The sequence below is a fragment of the Ambystoma mexicanum genome, chromosome 2p (genome assembly GCF_040938575.1).
Source record: "Ambystoma mexicanum isolate Mex_15411 chromosome 2p, UKY_AmexF1_1, whole genome shotgun sequence".
Taxonomy (NCBI): domain Eukaryota; kingdom Metazoa; phylum Chordata; class Amphibia; order Caudata; family Ambystomatidae; genus Ambystoma; species Ambystoma mexicanum.
In genome coordinates, this window is record NC_090923.1 from 189,240,959 (window position 1) to 189,263,864 (window position 22,906).

The 22,906-nt window shown below is 46.7% G+C and overlaps 1 protein-coding gene across 3 annotated transcripts in view; it reads left to right on the plus strand.

Annotated features, from left to right (window-relative positions):
- The window catches only part of RAD18 (RAD18 E3 ubiquitin protein ligase), a 1,168,890-nt gene that overhangs the window by 12,219 nt on the left and 1,133,765 nt on the right, over positions 1–22,906 (plus strand). For 2 of the 3 annotated variants that reach the window (XM_069643473.1, XM_069643475.1), the window contains exon 2: positions 21,759–21,840. In XM_069643473.1, coding sequence (XP_069499574.1) covers positions 21,759–21,840 — 82 coding nt within the window. Of the gene's footprint in view, positions 1–15,134; positions 15,334–21,758; positions 21,841–22,906 lie in introns of all 3 variants that reach the window. The other variant, XM_069643474.1, reaches the window with a different exon arrangement.

Sequence of the window (22,906 nt, forward strand, 5' to 3'; positions counted from 1 at the left end):
TCACCCTAGCAGCTGTATAATCGAAATAAGATAAATAATCTTTCAAATTCTGATTTTATTGTGCACACGCTCTATTAGCCATGGAGCTTTATACTCTATAAATTGACATGCCCCCTATAAAAAAAAAACTCCCCATTTTGGTAACAATGCTGCTCCACCCCTTCAACGAGCTGTTCGTGAAAGCAAAAATGAGCCTATCGATGGTAACAGGAAGTTAAAACGATTGAAATTGTTGGGCTCTGACATTCGAGCATATTATGCTCCTGTTATCCTGCTTGTCCGTTTTGATGCTAGTGAAGCCCAGTCAAATTCAGTCAAATTCGCAATTACAGATACCTCCTGCAGAGACGACCAAGGCTGTATCTTCTTCCATTTCTGATGAGGAACTGCTTGCGCAGCTTACACAACCTCCAGTGCAGTCTGCTCCGCAGCAGCAAAAGACGCGTTCACCAAGACATCTAAATCGCATGCCGCTCCTCGGCGCCACTGTGCCCATTTACACACGAGGGGTGGCCCTGATATCCCCACCTTGTATTCTCAGGTACTCGTGTCTAATATCTCATATTCGACCGAAGCATCTATGCGGTGCTCTGAGCAAAACAGAGAAGAAGGGTTTATTAATGATGCTTTTTGAAAATGTTTAGACAAAATCCACATGCTAACACCAAGCAAATCTGATTTCAACTGTTGTGGACTGCCTCTAAAAGACATTGTTGATATTTCCTCATCAAACCACTCTGTAAATGGAGAAAGAAATTGACAAGGGCTCCAAGACCATCGCAATGTGTTGACCCTATCTGTGTAGAAGATCATTCCAGAAACTTAATTTATAAATCGAATAGAAGGGGATGGCGTGCCCCAAGTGCCTGAGGGATGGTCCTGAGAGAAGACAACGCTGGCTGCGAATGACGTGAGGAATCCGGCGGGCACCCCTTACACAGACATTACTGGGATTCCGCGACAGACGGCCGGGAAGCCCACAACACAGTTCTTGAGGAGACGGAGTTGGACCACCAAAAAAGGTGAGAGAGCAGCGCAAGGGCTGGGACCCTGGTATCCCCCCACAACGGACTATACTGTGTTTAGCAGCGTCCCAGTGGACCCGAGGCGCAATAACTGACCCCCACCCAAAATATAACTCACTGATTAAATACTGGCGGAGGCCCTAGAAATGGCTGCAGACTCGACACGTCCAGGGGGGACATCAAAGATCATTACCTCGTGGTGGTGACATAAGGGGGCCAACGTAGATGCTTCTGGGGGTCACAAACTGCAATCACTACGTACCTAAGGGGGCTCTACATTGTCAACTACCTCAAACATCAGACAGCATGATGGGAACTGGATCAGAGGGTCCACTACACTGACACAAGAGGCTCGTGACAGGAGAATCATCACTGTGCACGCAAGGACTTGGGGGCCAGATTCATAACCACAACTCGGAGGAATCCGTGGTCATCATGGTCAAGGGGCAACAACGGATGGAAAAGTACACAGAGGCAAGAAGGAGGGACTGGATAGGCCCATGTAGGATGGAACAACAGGAGGAGGGGGAGGCGGAGTGACCCTGGACTCGTTAATGGAGGCGATTCAGGTGACCTGATCCACCTGCAGGAGAGCATTAAGGAGGTGGGGGTGGATGTCTCTCTGGTGAGAGCTGACCACCGTAAAGTATGCAAGCGAGTCACTGAAGTGGAGTTGAGGGTCAGCACAGTGGAGGACGACATCCGACTGCCTAAAAACCAAGTCGCAGGCCTGGTGGGAGCGACCAGAACCCTGGAAACAAGAGTGGAGGATGCAGAGGGCTGCTCTGGGGGCTGCAACATCCGCATGATCGGAGTAACGGAGAGGGAAGAAGACCCCAGCGTGGAGCTATTCGTAGAGAACTTGATCTTGAAAGTATTGGGGATCAAAGGACTGTCCAAGTTTTTCACAGTGAAAGGTGCACAGGTTGCCAGGTAGACCCTCACCACCAGGCGACCCACCGAGAGTGATGGTGGCCAAAATTATGAACTTCTGGGATATACTACAAGAAGCCCGCAGAGTAGGCTTCTACAAAATTGGGAATGTGAAACTGCGCATCTTTCCAGACTTCACGTTGGAAGTACAACGCCAGAGGAGAACATACGACGCAGTGAATTCAATTTAAAATACATGATGTTTTTTCCAACTAAGTTGAAGGTCCGATCAGGAGGGAAGTCATGGTTCTTTACGTCCCCGATAAAGAAATGTGGGATTGTTTAGACACCTCACCGCAGAATGGGGATCCCCAAAACAAATGGGGTGCGGGGGAGACACAGTCTGGCATGAGAGATTGACAATGGTGAGGGAGGTGGCATTAAGTACGAGAAGGCTCATTAGGAACTAGTCACCTGAGAATAGAAGGGAGAGATGTATGAGGCGGAAATTGGATCCAAGTGCTGTTGACAGGGGCAATGTAGAACCCCCCACACTTAAACAATGCTATTGACCGCTACCCACGAGTTGCTGGGAAAAGGCGGGGTAGGCAAGTCAAGGGGTCTACGACTCGGGAGCGGTGGGACAGAACCCTGAGGGGAGTCACCCACACACCATAGTTGGGGAGTTTAAGGGAACTACTGGGGGAGGGAGACGGGTGAGGGTGTGGAAGAGGTGGGGAGGGAGTTGGGACTGGTGATACCAAGTTGGGGTTGGGTATCACTGGGGGGACTGCTGGAGGTCTGGGATGAAACAAAATGGCTGGGGTAATGATCAAACACGGGAAGGCACAATACCGGGAATGGGATCACGAGAAGTGGACGAGGTCACGAGCTGAAGGGATAAGGCCTCGGAAGTAGGATGGGACACATTCATGGCTTAACCAGATGGGGGAACAGGGCGGGTTGAAAATTGGTACTTGGAATGTTCGAGGGCTAGGATCCAGACAAAAAAAGCAGAGGGTGGGGGAATTTCTGAAACGTCATGGAATACAAGTGGCTCTGATACAGGACAAACATATGGGAAAAGGAGCCCTGGCGACCCTGTGAAAACTGCAGGGACGACAAGTATTTGGTACGTCTTACTCCACCCAAGCTATCAGAGTGTTGATTTGGGTGGTGGGAAAGGTACCATTACGGGTGGAGAAGGTGTTGAGAGACGAGGTGGGGCGGACGGTGATGGTGGTAGGTGTATGGGAAGGGTACCTGATATGCCTGGTGAACTCTTATGCACCAAACGTGGATGGTGAGGAATACTTCCCGTCGGTCCTGCACATGGTGAGAGCCTACAGAGGGGAAAAGATCTTATGGGGGGCTTTAATTGCCACCTAGACGCACACTTAGATGGGACAGGAGAGAGCAAGCTCGGCAAAAAGCGCATGACCGCATCTCTTCGCAAGGTAATGGAGGAGCTCAACCTGGTGGATATATGGAGGAAGAAACATGGGGATGAGAAGGGGTTCTCATACCACTCAGGGGTACATGGGTCATATTCCCGTCTGGACAACCTTCGGACAGGGAGGGAATACTACCGGCAATTTGAGGACTCGGAATACCTAGGACGTACTCTCTTGGATCACTCGCCCCTGGTGGTCAAATTAATGGAAAGGGGTAAGAGGCCCCTGTGTCGGTTATGGCGAATGCAAGGAAACATATTAACGGATGGGGCATTTACCAACGAGTTATGCATGGGGATTGAAACTTATTTTGAACTGAATGAGGGATCGGTGGGTGGACTCGATGGGGATGCTCTGGGAGGCCTTTAAGGCAAACGCAAGGGGTCTGTGTCTCTCCACGACAGTGGGGATGAGAAAAAGATTGCAGGAAACATTACGCCAGGTGGAGTGGCAAGTGGCGGAATTGGATAAGGAGGCAGGGGGAGGCACCCAGGTGGGGGATAAACTGGATCTATGCTTTACCATAAGACACTGGGTGATTTGGCGCACTTCGACAATAGCAAACGGGACACTCCAATACATGGAGTGGGTGATAAGGCAAGGACGTTACTGGCCTGGTTGATAAACAGGGAAGGTACGAGAAAGGGGATAACCCAAATCAAAACTAAAATGGAGGAAACAGTGGGTACCCAGGAATGGATTAACTGGGTGTCTACAGAGTTTTATGAGTATCTATATACAAGTGAAAATGGGTATGTGGACATAGACGTGGAAGATCTGATGGGCATGATCCTGTTGCCAAGAATATGAAGGAATAACTGGAAGCCCCGATAGAGGAGGGTGACATCCGATGGGCAGTTAGTACTATAAGGAAGGGCACGTCTCCTGGCACTGATGGATTCCCCATTGAATGCTACTCAGAATTTATAGACCTCCTAGCCCCACAACTCAAAAGGTATATAATGAGGCATTTGAGAAAGGGAACCTCTGGGAATCCATGAGAGAGGCAATAATAACAGTGATTTTGAAGGAGGGGAAGGACCCACTAGAGAGCATGTCATACCACCCCATATCTTTATTGAACGTTGATGGGGAAAATCTTGGGCAAGATATTGGCAGCCAGATTGGCGAGAGTGGATCCAAAGCTGGTCCACTCGGATCAATGTGGATTTATTGGGAGCAGAAATACCACTGCTAACATTACTCGTCCCCACCACGTTATATCCCATAAACAGGCCCTGGCCTCTTTTGACGCCACGAAAGTGTTTGATTCATTGGAGTGGAAGTGGTTATTTCGAGTGTTGAAGGAGTTTGGGTTTGGGGAAAACCTGTGTAAATGGCTGGCCCTACTATACAACAAGCCAATGGCTATGATGAGAACGAATGACTTGATATCTGAGGAATGGGAACTATGCAGGGGCACTTGACAGGGTTGTGCGGCATCTCAAATACTTTTTGCCCTCGCTCTGGAACCCTTAGCAGAGTTTCTACGGCAGGAGATGGCTGAGGTAGGGATATAGGGGTCAGAGGGTCCAACATGTAGTATAATTATACGCAGATGATCGCCTCTTATATGTTTCTAGCCCGTGGGAGGACCTACCAGCTCTACTGGAGATTTTAAAGAATTTTCGTCACATGTCTGGCTTCTGCATCAACAAGGGAAAATCAGTCTTGTTACTCTTGGGAGGACTTCGGGAATGTCATATATAAGACCGACCGATGGTAGGGGTAAAATGGGAGATGGAGTCATTTAAATACCTAGGTATACACATATTTCACGACATGGAGGAAACATTCACACACAACACAGGCAGGGCACTCTCAAGGATAGGAGACAATACAATTTTGGAAGGACCTACCACTTTCCCTGATGGGTAGAGTGCCACTATGCAACATGGTGATTCTACTGAGACTGCTTTATTTCTAACCAACATAACATACGTGGCGAAAAATATATTCTTTAAAATGTTAGATGGTAAAGTGGGGGAACTGTAATGGAATACGGGGAGAAGGAGGATGTCCTTATCAACCCTGCGCAGACCTATGAAAAGTATTTCATAGCAGTGCAGCTACAGTCGGTGCTGGTATGTGGACAGCCAGAGGGGGGAACCTTGAGGGGACTGGTAGGGAACCTGCCACCAAATCGGAAGGCTGTCGAGTTGCTGTGGAACCCAATGGGGTCTTCACTTGTGTTTGAGGCTGTTAGGGAAACATGGAAGAAACAGGTTTGGAAGAAAGGGCTGGAAGGGCTATATGATGGGGACTTGCCCTGGGGGGTAGACCGAAAAACTGCGACTGGCAATAGGGAGAGCAGGGGCACAGAGGCTTCAAGAAAAGGGATGTGAGAAGGTTGGTAACTTGTTCGAAGGGGGAAAACTACTAACCTTTGCTGAGTGGTCCAAAAGTTTGATCTGCCAAAGGGCTTGTTTTTGGCGCATGGCGCAATAGTCCTCAAAGTAGATTTATGGGACGGGATCCCAGAAGGACCGGAAACGAGTACACTTCTGCAGGTAGTGTTAGAACAAGCGGGGACACAGCTAGCATCTCCCGCATCTATAAAGCCCTACGAGAAGGGGAACCTACGATGCCATTGAAGGTGAAGGAGAAATGGGAGAGGGATATGGGGTACCGGACCCCGGACAAGGAATGGGAGGCAATATAGGAATCAGCCGGAAAGGTTTCGCGGAAATGCTCGATTCGAGCTGATCCAGTTCAATATTATGCACAGGACATATGTGACCCCCAACCAGAATAACGGCAATGAACAATTATTATTTTTTAATAAAATGCCCCAGATGTGGAAGGGACCCACCGGGATTCTGGCACATGATACGGGACTGCAGGATTATTGCAGTTTACTGGAATAAGGTTATGGAGGAGGTGAATAGGTTAGTGGGGGTCAAACCTAGAGTGCAAAAAACATGCACCTGGGGGGTACTTCCAGGACGAAAGAAACACAAACCACGTAACCGGATGATACGGTTTCTACTACTGTTGGCTAAACGACGAGTGGCTAATGTGTGGAAACACCCACAGGGTCCGGCACTATCCAGGTGGCTAGCGGATGCCCGCAGATGGGGGATTGCTGAATTGACAATACTACAGGGGATAGGGACTGATGCAGAGGGGTCAGAGGTTACTGTACACTGGAGCCAACTACTGAATGACCTATCAAAATCAAATGATCTGAAACTACCCTGAATACTCGCTACAGGGAGAGCGGGGGTGAAGGGCAAGGGGGGGAGAAGGGAGGCATGACAGTGTTGATGTGGCTGCCAGAAGGGGTTGGAAGACAGGAAGTGCCGATCACAGTGAGCAGGGAATGGGATGAAAAGAGGCCAGACCGGACTACACTAAGAATGTTGACAAAGGGGGAGGGGGCAAGGGGATGTTGAACAGCTAATGTACGTTGTCTGTTATTACAAAAATGCAAATAAAAAGTGTTTTTAAAAAGAATGACTGTTAACTGTGAAGCCAGTGATACAGAATAGCAGAATGATCCAGCGAAAGGAAGTAGCCCACTCGAAGTCTAAGCGAAAGGTGAAAAGGTTTATTAAAAAGCTACAAAGTGATTCAACTTTAAAGAGCGTGATGATCAAGATTGACCCCGGCAAAAGGGGAAGTAGAAAGTGAATATGCTTATGAGATTGAACTACATAGCCCAAGAAAAACTGGGACAAATAACACAAGAGTGAGAGATGAAAGAGAAGTCAAAGTGGTCCTGCGGAGGTTGTTAGGATAGATTTCTATTTATGGGTAATTATCCCTCCAGTTGTGAACCCCACAACATTTTGCTTTTGTCTGACCATCTTAACCTGACTTTTACCAGTTGAGCCCAGCCTTCTGCTGTACTCTGCTGGGCTTTGCCCATCTTGTTATGGGGAAACTGTGATGCCCCTTAGATTGTCAGTACTGGGGGATTTTGTTTCCCTTAGTCTTTCACTTTGTTGCCATTTGTTGGTAACATTTTATTAGTACACAATGGGCCTCATTACACAGAAGGCGGTAACCATGGCGCTATTAGCGCCATGGTTGCCGCCGGTATTTTACCGAGTCCGCCATGGTGAATGGTGGAATTACCACCTATTCCAAGGTGTGTGGGGGCGGTAATTCCCCATTCACCATGGCACTTCCCCAGGGCTCAATGGGAATGGGGAAGGTGGTAATTGCAGTACCATAATTATCTCCAAGGTCCCTTTGCGGGTCCCATCCTTAACCGCTGGTAAAACCAGCCGTTAAGGTAGGGACCCGCAAAGGGACCTCGTAGTAAGGCGGTAAGGGTTTACCGGCACTGCTACCCTTACCGGTACCGGTAAACCCTTACCACCATCTGTGTAATGAGGCCCAATGTACCTTACAGTACAGTGCGCTGGGGTCTTTATTTTTAAGGCCCTAGACACCCTCGAAGGATTTTTGGTGAATTTACAGTTCTGCTAAGTTAGTGGTAGTCATGCACTCATGGGTTTTCAAATGCAATTTACATATGACGTCCTTCTTGTAATCTAAACAATTCCAGGTGCTCCCTAGTTGATCTGTACTACCACATCTAACATATCGTGTAAAAAAAAAAAAAATAGGTATCTTGTGCAAGACAAGATACAACCAAGGGCACACACAAAAACTAACAAGTTGCAATATTAATATAAGACACAATTTTTCAAATATTCTTATTTATATGATTTTTCATATTTTCCATGTGCAATGTCTCATATTATACACACACAAACAATGAGTATAGATACATGAATTATTTCTGTAATCATGTGTAAATCAAAGTTCTTAACATCAGAGGAAAATTCTCAGCCTCAATAAAACTTTTCAATTATTTCACCAAATATTAGAAACAAGAAAATTCTGTTAACTTTCCCAGTCTAGTTTGTGTTCATAAGTGTTTCTCTTCTTCTGCACTTATTATCCTGGTAATCTGATAGAAGAAGGACAAAGTCACGCCCGAAACGCGTAGTAAAGGATAGGAATACAACTTAGTAACCTATCAGATTACCAGGATAATGAGTATGGAAGAAGAGAAACACTTATGAACACTAACTAGACTGGGAAAGTTAACAGAATTTTCTTGTTAACAAGATACCTATTTTTTTTTTTTACACAAATTTACAATTCTGCCCAGGACAGAGCTGGTGGCAGCAGTTACTTTTAAAGCTTTTTTGACTCTTTTTTTCTATGGTCCAAACCGCATTTACCACGTTTGGCCCAATACAGTGGCCAGTGCCTTAAATGACCATGCCACAAGGTCCTAGACACCCTCGAAGGTCCTGGAACGCAGCCCCTGAAAGCCAGAGAGACGCGCAACTGCTGGACGTGAACCTGCAAGTGAAGTGGACTTGACTGGTGAAGTTTGGTCCGGAGTGCTTTAGCGTCGGTGAATACTTGCATCACTTACCGGTGGCCCCTTGCCCATCCATAGACTTTTACGCATAAGTGTCCCCCAAGGGCCACTCTCCTTTGTTAGGGTAGCCTGTGCTTCCATCCTATTCCCGATAACTGGAAATAGCTCTGTGCCCTTGTGGAGACCTTCCTTGAATAGTGGAACTCTATGCTTCATCGCCTTACCCCCCCCCCTTCCTGTGACACTACCCCTTGAAGAGACCCCTTGTGTACTTTAACGCATGATCAAATGCTGCCGAGCTAAAACGTACTGTTGAGCACAAGGCTCCACACTTCGTAAGTATTGGACTGCCTATTAGTTACGGTTGAGACTTTTGAATAATTGTCCAAAGTATATTTGCACTGTCTGACCCTCTTCTGTTACAGGTTGTGGATCTTTCCTTATTGAATATTCCTTTAGGCCAATAGTTACTGTATATATGTTTCCTAGAATAGTGTTGTGTTAGTATTGTTAATATTGCTGTGGTTTCACCTTTTCATTTAAAAGGCCTTTAATAAATGTATATGTATGTTTGATATGTACACCTGACTGAGAGTAATTTGTGGTGTCGTTTACTGTGTGTGCTCATTGTGGACTTTCGATCACCCTCCCCCTCCTGAGACCTAGTCTTGACCGCCGCCAATGCTACCTTGATTGGTCTGGCCTGTCCAGAAGGTTACCCTGTTCCAAGAAACTAGGCTGGCCTTCTGAACCTCTGCCCACCAGGTCAGAGTTCAGGAATCCATCTTAACAGAGGTCTATAGTAAAAGCCACGCATTTTCGAAAGTCTTCGACATCAGGAAAAGGTCAGTGCCCGACTGAGGGAAAACGAAAGTGAAGTATAATAGGTCAAGGGAAGGGAACCCCTAACGAAGGTGAATACAGCTTGGATAAGAGACCCCCTACAAGTGCTGTGAGTGAGAGGTCTGAGCCAGACGAAGGGAGGCCTACGTAAAGTTTTGTTTGAACTGTGAACGCTTTTCTTTCACAGTTAAAACTTTTGGAACACTGGAAAAGTCACTTTAATATGGAAGGCCAGGCGGGCCTCGATCCACGTTTTGTACTGCTTTGTTTTGAGAACCTGAGCCAAGTGTGTCATCCTGTGTACAGGGACTGCCTTATTCCGTGTTGTCCAACGTGGGGAGGAGAGCTGACTCAGCCCCTTTGATTCTTTATATTCTTAGACTGATTTTCCTTTGTGTACATATTATTTTTGTAAGAGATAGGGCAGGCAATAGGTTCTGTTAGTATAGGCCATTTCGATTTGACAGAGACTGACTAGGAGTGTGTTTTCTTAATTATTTGATGGTAGAGACTATTCCCATTTTAGCTATAGGGCAAAGTAGGAGTTTTTCCAAACCCTGAGAACTGAAAGGTTTTACAAATTGTACCTTTTTGTGTCTGTGTCATGGTTGTGATACTATGCCTCCCTTACACTACCCATTTGTATGAAGTTAGTTGTGAGGGCAAGTATAGGTTTTGGACACAGACAGAGATTTGACTTTCGGCTTCCTGACGTAGACTATCCTTAGTTTCTTTTAAAAACCCCACCTTAGCATAGGGCAAGTTAGGCATTCAGCCACCCTTCCTTTTAAGTTAAATAAAACGTTATTCTGTTGTCTGTGTCTGACTCATCATGCCTTCACAGTGTGCAGTGAGCACTGAATATTATATTTTGTTTAGACCCGACCAGGGCACCGTGTGCTGTCATCTACAACTTGTCTGCCTGTTACTAAAAGAAAGTTTAAAAAACAAACAAAATAGACTGATATAGTGTACCTGGGCATTTGATGCAAATATCGGGAACATAATTTGTGTAGGTAGTCACCTTGAAAATAGTACCTTTTTAATTACATATCTGAGACTATTGTGGCAAGACCTGCCAAATGATGGCAGTACCTGGGGAATATGATGACAATAGTCTGGAAATGGAGTATTTGTGCATGGCAATACCCAGCAACACTGAATTTTCACTGTACAAATGCCAAAACTATTAGTTTTGACAGGGCCTGTTCCCCACTCTCTCCTCTCCTGTTAGCTCAGGCTTGTACAGGTTTCTGGTGCCCTCTGGGGATATGCTAGAGCTATATAAATGTAACAAATATGTAAAATGATTTATGCAAATCTGTACCCTTGCAAATTAGACTGTATAGACTGTATCTGAGAGGGTATGAACTTTTGGCATTTGTGTTTTGTTTTAATGATGTACCTACTGTGATGAATCCTACGGCTTCCTCACTGAACCCATGCCTAAAGTCTCATCCCAGGTGGCCAGGGAAAGTGAGGTGCTTCCTGATCCTGACCAAGGGGTGGTGTACTGCGGGAGGATCACCTGGGAGGAGGCAAGGCCCTGGGTGGTGAGGAGATCCCGTGGGATAAAACGCGGTATGTGTCCTTTGAAAGGGCACATCTTTCTAAATTGCCAAAGCAGGTAATTACTTTTTCCATTATAATATATCTGAACAACACTTAAAATCTGTGACGTTGGGCACAAGTACTATAAAACCTGAACAAGTCTTACCCACAGAAAGACCCTTAAAGCTTTTTCAGGATAAACACTCATTACTCCCAAAGGTAAAAGGGAATGGAATCTAGAATTATTTCCTAACCCCTTAAGTGCCACCGACGAGCCGGCTCATCGGTTTAGGCACTTTGTTTTGCTCGATCCCTGCAACGCAGGGATCGAGCAAAACTGTAATCCAACCCCCGGGCTATTTGAGGGGGAGGTCCCCCCTCACTGCCAGGGGGGTGGATTACCTTCAGTTTCACGTCGGCGTGCGTAATGCACGTCGGCGTGAAACTGAAAGTAAATTCCCTGCAGCAGCCATTTTCGGCTGCTACGGGGAAGAGAGAAGGTAAGAGACCTTCTTGCTCCGCCTCGATCTCCGGCTGTATTTGAAGCCGGAGATCGAGGCGGGTATCGTTGAAAAGATCCTCCCCTTTCCAACAATATCCATTGTGTGGTATTGCTGCCCGCGGATTGGGCGCAGGGCGCGTGATCCGCGGGCAGCAATGCCACCGGATCAATACAGATCCGTTTGTGACGCGGGGGGAGGTGGGGCTGCTTACTAGGTAAGTGGCCCCCTTCCCCCGTGGCCCCAAAGCATGGGGCCTCAGTGCCAGAGACCACTGGGGGCAGATGATCACTGCCCCCAGGGGTGAAAATAAATAAATCGATGAATGGGGGGAGGGGGGTTGGGGCCCACTAGACCACCAGGGATATGACAAAAAGTGGTGTCCCTGGAAAGGGGAGGTTCTCCCCTTTCCAAGGACACCACTGATATAACGCATTGCTGGGAACTGATCAGCGCAGAGCGCTGATCCGTGACCAGCAACCCACTGGACCACCATTGATTTGTTTGTGAGTTGGGGGGGGGGGGCTGCTTCAAGTAAGCTGCCCTCTTTTTCCCCCTCCCACCCCCCAAAGCATGGGGGCACATGAACCCTGGGGCAGATGGGGAAAAGGGGGTAGGGGTGGGGGTGGGGAGCCACTAGCCACCATGGATTTTTTTTACTGATTGAAAGGGGGGTGCCCCCCTAACCGAAGTAGAAAGGGGGGCCCTCCATTTGGGGTGAGGTCCACCCCTGTTGCAGTACATCATTCGCTGCCAATGTAGGGTGCCCCTCAGCCCCCCCCTAAAATGCAGCCTACAATTTTGTAAATTTTCTTTTGTTTACCCAAGTTCGCTTGGCGCAGATGGTCACATTAGTGTGCCAATCTGCCCCCAGGGTGCCCAAACCCTACTGCCCCATCTCTTGGGGGTCCTGCCCCCCCCTTTTGTGGTGGCCCTCTACCCCCCACCCCAAATGGCTGGGGGGGACAGCTCATGCAGCCCTCCCTGAGCCTCCTAGGAAGGGCTGCATGATGTGCCCCCCCTCCGTTCGGTGTGGGTGAGGAGAGGGTCTCCACCAATGGTGGGACAGGCCCCCAATAGGTGGGGCAGTAGGGTTTGGCCACCCTGACGGCAGATTGGCACACTAATGTGGCCATCTGCGCCAAGCGAAGTTGGATAAACAAAGAAAATAATACAAAATTGTAGGCTGCTTTTTAGGGGGGGCTGAGGCCTGACTTGCGCGAAGCGGCCCATAATTTATTACCCAGAACCCCAGATAAAGTGAACATTGTGTTTTTTCCCCACCAAATATCACACTTTGTCGGGGATTGTGGCTAATAAAAACTGGGGCAATTTGCGCAAGGCAGACCTCTGTGGATTCCCACGGGTGTCCTCTTTTGGGAAATGCATGGGGTTCCCTGTTTCCCTTGCTGGCTTCGACACCCTAGGCCCAAATCTGTAGGTTGCCCACATGAACAAAATGGGCAGTGGCGAAAGGCTTGGGGTTCCCAGTGGGTTACCTTTTTCCTTTTGCGCCCCCGGTAGGTTCACCCACACTTGTGAGGTACCGTTTTCATCGGGACACCTGTGGGAACGCGGGACGGTAGGCCATGTGTTGTTGGGGGCGTGTTTCGATGGGTGAGCCGAGCGAAATGTGCGGAAAATGCGTTCTTTTCCCCAAATTTCGGACTTTGCAGGGGTGTCTGGGTAATAAATTCTGGGGCGATTTGGGCATATCATACCTCTGCGGATTCCCACTGGTGTCCTCTTTTCGGAAATGCATGGGGTTCCCTGTTTCCCTTGGTGGCTTGGACACCCGAGGCCCATATCTATAAGTTGTGCCGGTCGGCAGAGCGTCTCAAATTCCGGTCTGAAAACAGACTTGGGGTTACTTGTGTTTTAGGCTTTCCCCTTGGCGGCCAGGTATGTGCACCCACACATGTGAGGTACTGTTTTCATCGGGACACCTGTGGGAACGCGCGACGGTAGGCCATGTGTTGTGTTTGTGTGGTTTTCATAACGTTCTGACCCATTTGCTGGTGGCCTTTGTCACACAACCCTTTAATTTCCCAAATGTGAGCTACATTTAGTTGCTGCTTTAGGCACCATACACTTTTGTAACCTGAACAAGTCACCTATCCTTGAAAAGGTCTGCCTGTGCTCTTTCAAAAACTGTATGCTTGCCGTTGCTCACCACATTGGTTTTCCCGATTTACACATGCTAAGTGCGTCTGTTCAGGCCGTGAGCGTAACACTCCTGTGTACCATGGCTCAGTGTTTGGCTTGTGGTATTGCTTGTTTTGTAAAACACTACAAGAAATGTGTGCTCTCCTAACTGCAGGATTCTGGGGAATGTAGCGGAGCATTGCTTTTCTCAAAATTCATAGAAGCCATTGCCGTACCAAACCAACCATGTCCAACACATACCTTTTTTTCGGTAATTTTCCCACTTTTCCCCCAATCTATGGCAGTTTCCCCTACCTAGTTGTTGCCTGACCTACACAAATCACCCCTTCCGAAATTTGGAATTTTGTCTACTTTTCAGAAATACTTGCCTTTCTGTCATCCAATTCGGCTTTCCTACCCTTTTCTTCCATTCCGTCCATGCATGTCCAATTGGCAAAAATGGTCAAAATCCCCTACCAAAAATCCCCTACCAAATCACAAAACGGTTGATAACCACATCAAAATATTTTTTTTTCGTTTCCACTCAACCTGTTCTTGAAAGCCAGGAAATTGGGGAATTCAGCACAGCAAACCATTCGTTCCTAGCTCTTACAAGGAAAAAACCACAGGCTTCTTTGTACATCATTTTATTGGCATTTTTTGAAAAAACCAAAATTTTCGCACTTTTTGCTTATTTTCTCTCACCCCCCTACAGCAACCTAGGATTCCTGGGTGGCGTTACTACCGCCTAGATGTGGGGGGAAAAAAGGAGCCAAATTTGGCCGAGATACCTCCATGTAACAAAAAAGTTACAAGCCATTGAATGGCCACATACCGAAATCACCAAAAAAGGCCCTCGCACTGGGGAGAAATACCCATGGCACTTAAGGGGTTAAATAGACTGTCTTCCTCCTCTGTAGCTATACACTCTAATGAGTCATCCTTAAATAACCTTAACAGGACTAAATCTACCCTTAAAAATCAGAAGTTGTTTAAAAGAACTAACGTTGTTGTTGGAGACTGCAAGTCCTATAATCCCATAAGTATTGGGATGAGGAAGAGTGCTGAAGAGGTATGATGTAGCAGTTGTCAGGCAATTAAGCCTAACAGCCCACACCTGAAGGGAACTGTAAGGCATAAAAGGACCCCTTGGGTGCAGGCAATCGGAAGGAGCTGGAACTGTGATTGGAGTGCGTGCAGTAGAAGCAGAAACAACGCACAGAGCTGGCAAACAAATCAGAAGTGGGAGAAGCAGAGGGACTCTGTAACGTGGATTTTACTTGCTTGTTCTGTGAAGGTCATGTTCCCCTAAATTCTGAAGTGCAGAGGCTGCGCAGGAGATGTGCAGGAAGGCTGTCTTTCCCCATGTGAACCTGATTGCTGTGGTTGCCTTCAGGGAACGTGTCGGAGACGGAGGCGGGGAGCTGTTGTCAAGCCGTAGGTCTCGGGAGCGAGAGGGGTCCTTACACAAGTGGCCAGACCGGACTCTCCTTCAGCGAGTAAGGCTGTGGGTCCCTGTGAAGCCAGAAGCTGTAGAAGTTGTGGCAGAAGTTGTGGAAGTTGTGCAACCTGCTGAACAAGGTTCACAGAAGCTGGTGAGTGAAACCTAGTGTTTTTTAATTCCTTGCGCAATCACTGCTGGCAACAATATCCAGTTTCCTATTCACTTGTGTATAGTCCGAAGCGAGCTGAAGTTGTTAGTTTAATAAGGGATCAATGGAAAAGTAGCACTTGTTAGGGAGAATTCTCATAAATGTGCTAATTCCCTTCACCTTAGAGACCACCAGCAACTTTGCTGGATTTTGAGGACCTGTTTTTTATACCTGTAAAGAGTGTGAGCCTTTTTTTCATGTATTTTGATGTGTTACACACAACCCTCGGTGCAGTGACACAGGGGTGTCTCTTTTAGACTTCACAAAGGTTTAAACACCTTCTCTGGGATAAAGTACTGTTTCCCAGAGAATGTAAAGTGAAATTGACTTTACTAGCCTTTTCTAAATTCATAGACCCAGCACACCCCATTTTACAATGGAGTGCTGGAGGGGTTACCTAGTATCCCCTCTGTCTAAACACTCTTGTAGCAGTGAAATGCTAGCCTTTCCTACTGAAATGGCTGGTGGCAGTGGTTTTATAACAAACTACCATGATTTTTCCCTACAACGAACACAGGTAGCTAAAAATCGGAGCGCCATGTTTTTCAATATGGCGCCCAAGACCCCTCTGTAAAAACAGACTCTGGTCATTTTTTTTCGCTGTTTCTTTGTGGAAAGGTCCTTCTAGTGTCTAACTCTGTGTGCCAAACCAGGTTTGGTCCCTTTGTTCGTGAGCCTTTGGCGGGCTTCAGGATTGAAGTCCGCCCTTTGCGTCTGAGTTTCTGGGGTGGGCAGGAAGTGAGGGAGGTGCCTGAAACTCCCTGTGCTTAGTCTCTTAGGAGACTTAAATGCACTCTGGCGTGATTGGGTGGCCGACTGTCTGGCAAGGACACCCACCCTTCTGGGTGAGTGGCAGCTAGGCTGGAATGAATGGGAGAAAACTGTTTAAAAGGCGAGTCTCCAGGACTGGAAGGAGAGTCGACCACTGAAACAAAAGAACCGAAGACGAGCTGGAAGAGGACGGCTGCTGCAACCACGGGACTGTTGGTTTGCCTGGTAAAGCCCTGCTGCACATCCAAATCGCCAGGACTCCTTTTGACAGAGAAGCTCATTCAAGGACGGCTTCTTCCTATGAGTTGGTGGGACCAATCACCTCAGAAGACACCTGGATACCATTCTCAATGCTGGTTAAGGTTAAGCCAGGGAGAGGGAAACCAGTTTGTGTCTTGAAGCAACGGCTACTGAACCAAAGTGATTCCATTTTGTTTGCTCCAACACCGATCCCGTGCAGTGATGTTCTCCCTCTTGTCCCCACGACTAAGGCTCAGGAACAGCGAGATCTGCAGGAACTGCCAGGAACCAACGTCTTCAGCTACATCTTTTTGCTTCACTTTTAAGGTACTTTGCCATCCGGTTGAGAGATCTTAAATTTTGCGGTGAAAGTTTGTGAAACTTTCCCAAATTGCAGGCCTAATCAGCTTGTGACCCAGCATATTATTCTTTTTCATCTAAACTACTTCTGAGAACTTTTACAAAGACTTCTCCATTCGTACCAGAACTGATCTGTCCTATCCAAGAAAACTAGACTATTGACTTTGGCCTGGCCTATTGAATTGAACTGACCCTCCTAGTACACAGAACCTTGGCATGGCCTAACAGAAGTGTTTTCTAATCCATTGTACAACCTTTGTTTTTCTATTTCTAATGAAGAATGAAAGTAATTGAAGTGCCATTTGGCTCCTGTTTCAGGGGAGCGCAAACTGTCCCTACAACTTAGAGTTTGTTACTGTAGTGTATTGGTGTTTAATATTAAGTTGATTTCTACTAGTGAATGTTTTCTAAATGATTGTGTAAATAAATGTATAAGTATTTTTTTACCAAGAAACCTTGAGCGCAAGTGTCTACTTGAACCAATGTGATTGTGATACTTCTGTGTAACTTCAACTACTGCTCACATTCCCTCTTGCGATAAGCTCGCTACCAAAAAGTGTGTGGTACAGACTTCTACCAAAGGTTGGTTTTTTCTTACACTTGTAGTCCTAATTGTGTGTGGTGCTCCCAGAGGGTACTGCATGCAATTTTGCCTAACGGAACGCGCGTCTATCGGGTAATTCCCATTTACTCGTGTGAAATGCAAATACCATTGTTAAACCCTTAAAAGACTGTAAACCCTATGAAGAACTGGTCGCGTGTCTCTCATTATGAAGAGTAAATATTGCGAAGGCCATTGTTAAACATTTAACCTTTCAAAACTACATAAAGAAGTGTTTGTGTGTGCCTAATTGGGCTTTCCAATGAGAGACTGAACCCTGTTTGTTATTTCACGTGGGCATTCATATCTTATATAAGAAGTTAATCAGTTAAACATTGTATCAGCATTTGAAGAGAAGAGCAAGCATTTCCCGAGCTAAGAGTCTCCCCATACTAAGATTGAAAGTAGCCTTTCTCAGAGCCAAAAAGTAATCTACTACTACTGTGAACCCAATAACAGTTCAACCTTGCTTATGATACAAGTATGCACGCATTACCTGAAACCAAAAGAGCGGCACCGAGGCTTCTGGGTAATTAATTGGGCTAACAGTTGGCAGAGAGTGTAGGTCAAGTTGGAGAAGGGAAACGTGCTCCTTGTAAAGATTATTTGAAGTTGGCACAACCTATATTGCCAAAAACTGTGAAAGAAAGAGAGAAGTGGGTCATAAAGGCAAACCTATGTTGTTATTGTGTCAGATGGACAAGAAAGGCAATGAGGCTGCCCCTTTGAAGAGAGATGGAGGAAGAGTGCCTTGCCTACTTGAAGGAGTTGAAGTACTTTTTTTAAATTTTTTAATTTATTTATTTTTTTTAAACTTTGATTTTATTAGCATTTTCTTATTGTAACAAACCGGGCAATGAAAACAAAAAGTACACATGATGAAATTAGCTAGCCCGTTCAACCCTTTATCCCGCCCCTACCCTCTACCCCCTCCCCAACAGTGCCCCACCCACCCCCCGCAAGCCTACTGAAGTTTCGGACATGTGAGACATTGAGCGTCCTTTTCATATCTTGTACGCAGGAGATGATGTGATGTATCAGGTGACCATATTTTGCCGGCTGAGGTAAAGGTTGCCGTTCCCCGGGTCGTGGGCACTCAGGGCAGACCCAGCCTGGCCCCGGATTCCCTCCCTCCCCCCTCCCTCCTGGCATGGGCGAGAGTTTCGCATCAGTGGACGTCCCATCCCCAAGACTGTTGCACACCATACCAGTTTGCCTGGAAGGAACTCATGTTTTTGTTCACCATTGCTGTGAGTTTATCCATTAGGAACATATTCTTTACCTTTCCCAGCCATTCCTCCTTGGAGGGGGGTTCCGGGCTCTTCCACTTCTGTGCCAGGGCCACCCTCCCCGCCCGCAACATTGTTTCCGTCATCCTTGGATATCTATATATCTCCATGTCCTCCGGGGGAAGGCCCAACAGCATCGGCAAAGGGTCTTGGGGGAGAGGCTCGTCCGACACCTCCGCTATCCAGGCCCGAACCCTTCCCCAGAAGTCCTGAACTTTTGGACAAAGCCACCACATGTGTTTTCTGGATCCCCTCTGGCCACATCCCCTCGGGCACATCGGTGATACACCTGGGAACATTTTGGACAGGTTCGCTGGGTCCCTGTGCCACCCCTGCAATATCTTGAAATTATGCTCCATATCCGCAGTAAATAAGTTCCCGTGGAAGGCGAGTTTGAAAATCCTTGACCAAGCGTCTTCCGAGATTACCTCCCCCGCCAAATTGTTCCAAAATGAGCGGAAACCCCGTCTCCCGGGGAGGTTAATGGTGTTCGAAATTTTATACATGTTCGATACCACGCCCTTTCTTGAGGTTGCTGTGTCCAGGAACTTCTCAAAGGGAGTCAGCTGCCTCCTCAGATTTTGGTCCCATGATTGGTCACACAATATGCACTTGAGACGGAGGTACTCAAAAATGGTTAAGGACCCTTGGCCAAGTGCCTCCCTCAGATCCTCGTATGCCAGGAATTCTCCCTCCTTAAACATCTGTCCTGCCCATTCCATCCCCAAGTCAGACCAGATCTGGGAGTTTCGAAACCCCCTCTTACCTAGGTTGAGTGGGAGACCCCAAAGGGAGGACAGCGGAGACGGCCATGAGGTGAGATGGGCTGTCTGCGGGCCCTCCTTCCAAGTTTCCCAGAGGACTCGGTGACTTCTTAACTTTCCTGGGATAGATGTGCGTGGGGCCCATAGGAGGTCCCTAACCTTCAGGGGGTGGGCGTCCATATCCTCGAAGTATGACCAGTACGTCCCCATCCCTTCTTTCATGTGTCCAGGAGGACCCTCAACTGAGCGGCTCGGAAGTAAAGGTGAAAATCAGGAAGCCCGAACCCCCCCTCCTCCCTCGGCAGTGTCAGGGTCGCTCTCCCGGTCCTCCGGGTTTTCCCCTGCTATATGAATTCTTGGACTGCGTTTTTTGTAGGACCCTAAAGGTCTGCTCTGGGACGATGGTGGGGAGCGCTGTGAACAGGTACAGGAGTCTTGGTAAGACATTCATCTTAACCACCGTCATCCTGCCATACCAGGACAGGATCATCTTGCCCCATTTCCTCAAGTTTGACGTGATCCCTGCCAATATAGGGTTGTAATTGGTGGAGGCTAGTTTGGTCAGGTCCCTAGTAAGCAGGACGCCCAGGTATCGTATGGAGGTCTTTCCCACTGTAATCCCCTCGAGTCTGTCCAGCGGGTCTAGCTCGGGGTCTTTTACTTTCATTGGGAGCAGGACTGATTTTGTTGCATTAATTTTCAGTCCGGAGAAGCGGCCAAATGTAGACATCAGGGACAGAAGGGGGGGAGCGAGGCAGCCGGGTTCACCACATAGGCAAGGATGTCATCCGCAAACAGGGATAGTTTAAATTCCACTTCGCCTCTACTAATCCCCCTGATGCCCGCATGTGCTCTGATCGCTATGGCTAATGGTTCCATCGTGAGGACGTATATCAAAGGGGAGAGGGGACAACCCTGCCTGGTCCCCCGTGAGAGAGCGAAGCACACGGACAGCCTCCCAGCCGGGCTCCTCGCGTCCGCAGGCCTCTCCTCGTCCCTTGGCGTCCCTGGCGGGGGCCAGGAGGTTTGCTCTTTCTTGTGGGGAAATCTCAGTGGATGGCCGCACAGCGATTACGCCTGGTGGGTCTGGGGGGGGGCCTCAATCCTCCTTAAAGGCCCGGTCCTGGCGGGAGCTTGGCACTAGGCAGCCATTACCTATGCGCCCCCTGGTGGACTCCGAGTTGAAGTACTTTAAAGTGAATCTTGTCAAAGCCTGTCTTGAATCACATATTACAGAAGCTGTGGTAGTAGTTCAAAGTACTGAATCTGTGGTGGTATATACGGTTGTCAATAGATGCAACATTTCAGTAGCCTAAACGAGGTGGAGTACTATGAGGCAAAGGAGACTGTTCCCATGGTAAACCTGAGTAGAAATGTTGTTGAAGAAGAAGAAGCAGCAGCACTGTGAACTCATCCTGACAAATATACCTATTGTGAATCCTAACCCTGTAACTGATGACATATTAACTGTTAACTATATTTAACTGACTATGGTAGAATTTGCATTTCTTGTGAACTGTGGCAAGTATTCTTGGAGTACTAAAAGTGGTGGCAACGCATAGTGGCTGGGATTATCTTTGGTGCTGTTCTGACGAATTGGAAAATCCATATTTCATCAAGGAGAAAAGATTTGCTATTGTTGAAACTTTGGTTAACAAAACTTTACTTTGATATTGAACCATCAAGAACTGATTTGAGACTATCCAACCTAAAAGGACTTCCTTTTTTCTTTCTTTGGTTGAACATTAGAGCAGAATTCACTTTGAATCCTGGGGAAGGAAACCCACCCAGGTTATTGAGGGGCTATCAATAAACTGAATATTGTTGATGTTATTTGAAATGCCATATATTTTCTTTGAGTATTTGTTGTTGAGTGTGATGGCCACGCATTCTGTGTTTGTATTTCCCTTTAGCTAGGCAGGGAAAACCTCAGCAGAGTAGGGATTGTGAGGCATTTTACTTAATTTATTCTTTAATCAAATGGTATCGTTTGACCAATCATCAAACACTTGTCCGCATCGCATTGCTGACCCCTCACACTACATTGCGGGCACAATGTAAAGACCATTCAGGTTTTTTTAAAATCAAATTCAGATGTCGAGAATATGTTACTATTTAAAATGGTTACCATTTTGCTGTATTTCGTTAAATGATAAAATGTTAATGCATAGCCATATGTGCATATGCAGTCTTATCTAAAGTGCATCAGTCTGACTTTTCTAGATGTGCAATTGCCAAATATTGGAATATTACTCATAGGCACGATAACTATATGCTGTATGTATTCACTAAGAGAACATAGTATCCTTTCCTTGGAATTTAATTGAATTGCTTGCTTTGCAGGTCATAGACGATCTTTTACGGTGTGGGATTTGCTTTGATTACTACAACATTGCCATGATTATTCCTCAGTGTTCACATAACTGTAAGTATTTTATCAATGTTCTTGGGTATATAAGTGCTATAAATATTGGACTTGGGCAAGTAACGCAATACTGTTTAAACATTCTAGCTGAATACATTACCAACCTTTCTCCATTATGCCTTTCAATAGTAGTTTTGACCGGTAAGATATTACTACATGTCTATCAAAACCCCAAAACACATTAAACCAGAGTTAGCATGTTTTTTAAAAACTGTTTTTATTCACAGTTCCATTAGAAAACCAGAAGAAAGCCACACAGTGGCAGAGTATTGGAGTCTCATTATACATAGAGCATAGACAGAAATTACAATAGCATAGCCAGTCAAGATAATCATTTGCATGGGAACCAGCATATATTGTCAACTAGACAGCGTGCTATAATTAACCAGTGTTTTAACACAAAGATACTAACATTTCACTCAGTAATGCAAGCAGCTAGTTTGACCTCTTGCCCCTCCGCCGCCCTGTTCATCAAATAGCTTCTGAGGTAGCTCCAAATATCTCTGGGTCTGGCTGCTGGACGCACTATTTCACGATAGATATCCTCTTTTGCTTTAATCAGCTCATGCAACCATGGATGGTGTGCTCTTATCCTTCCATTTCCAAGCAATATACTTTCTAGCATAAAGCAATGCCAGAGCCAGATATCTACTCAATGTTTTCAGGAGGCAATGGGGGAGGCCCAGCATACCTATCAGGGGATTCTATAATTTCATTGCCTGTGATCGTGACCACCGTCCCAGCAATCTCGCTCCAGAATTCAGCAATTTTCGGGCACGACCAAGTCGGCCCCATCTGCTTATATTTAGCACATGCTCCAGTCGCTGTGGGCTCAAACTCCTTAACTTTAAATGGGATGTAATATGCCTGGTGCACGAAGCAGTACTGCAGTGCCCGATGCTTGTAATTCAGGGAAATATATTGGGACTGCCAACTTATGTTTTCCCAGTGTTTATCCTCAATAGGGGTTCCCAGTTCAAGCTCCCATCTAGATTTACCCACCGAGGTAGCAATCGGTAAAGAGGGTAAAGTCAATTTATATAACATTGAGATAAACATATTGGCT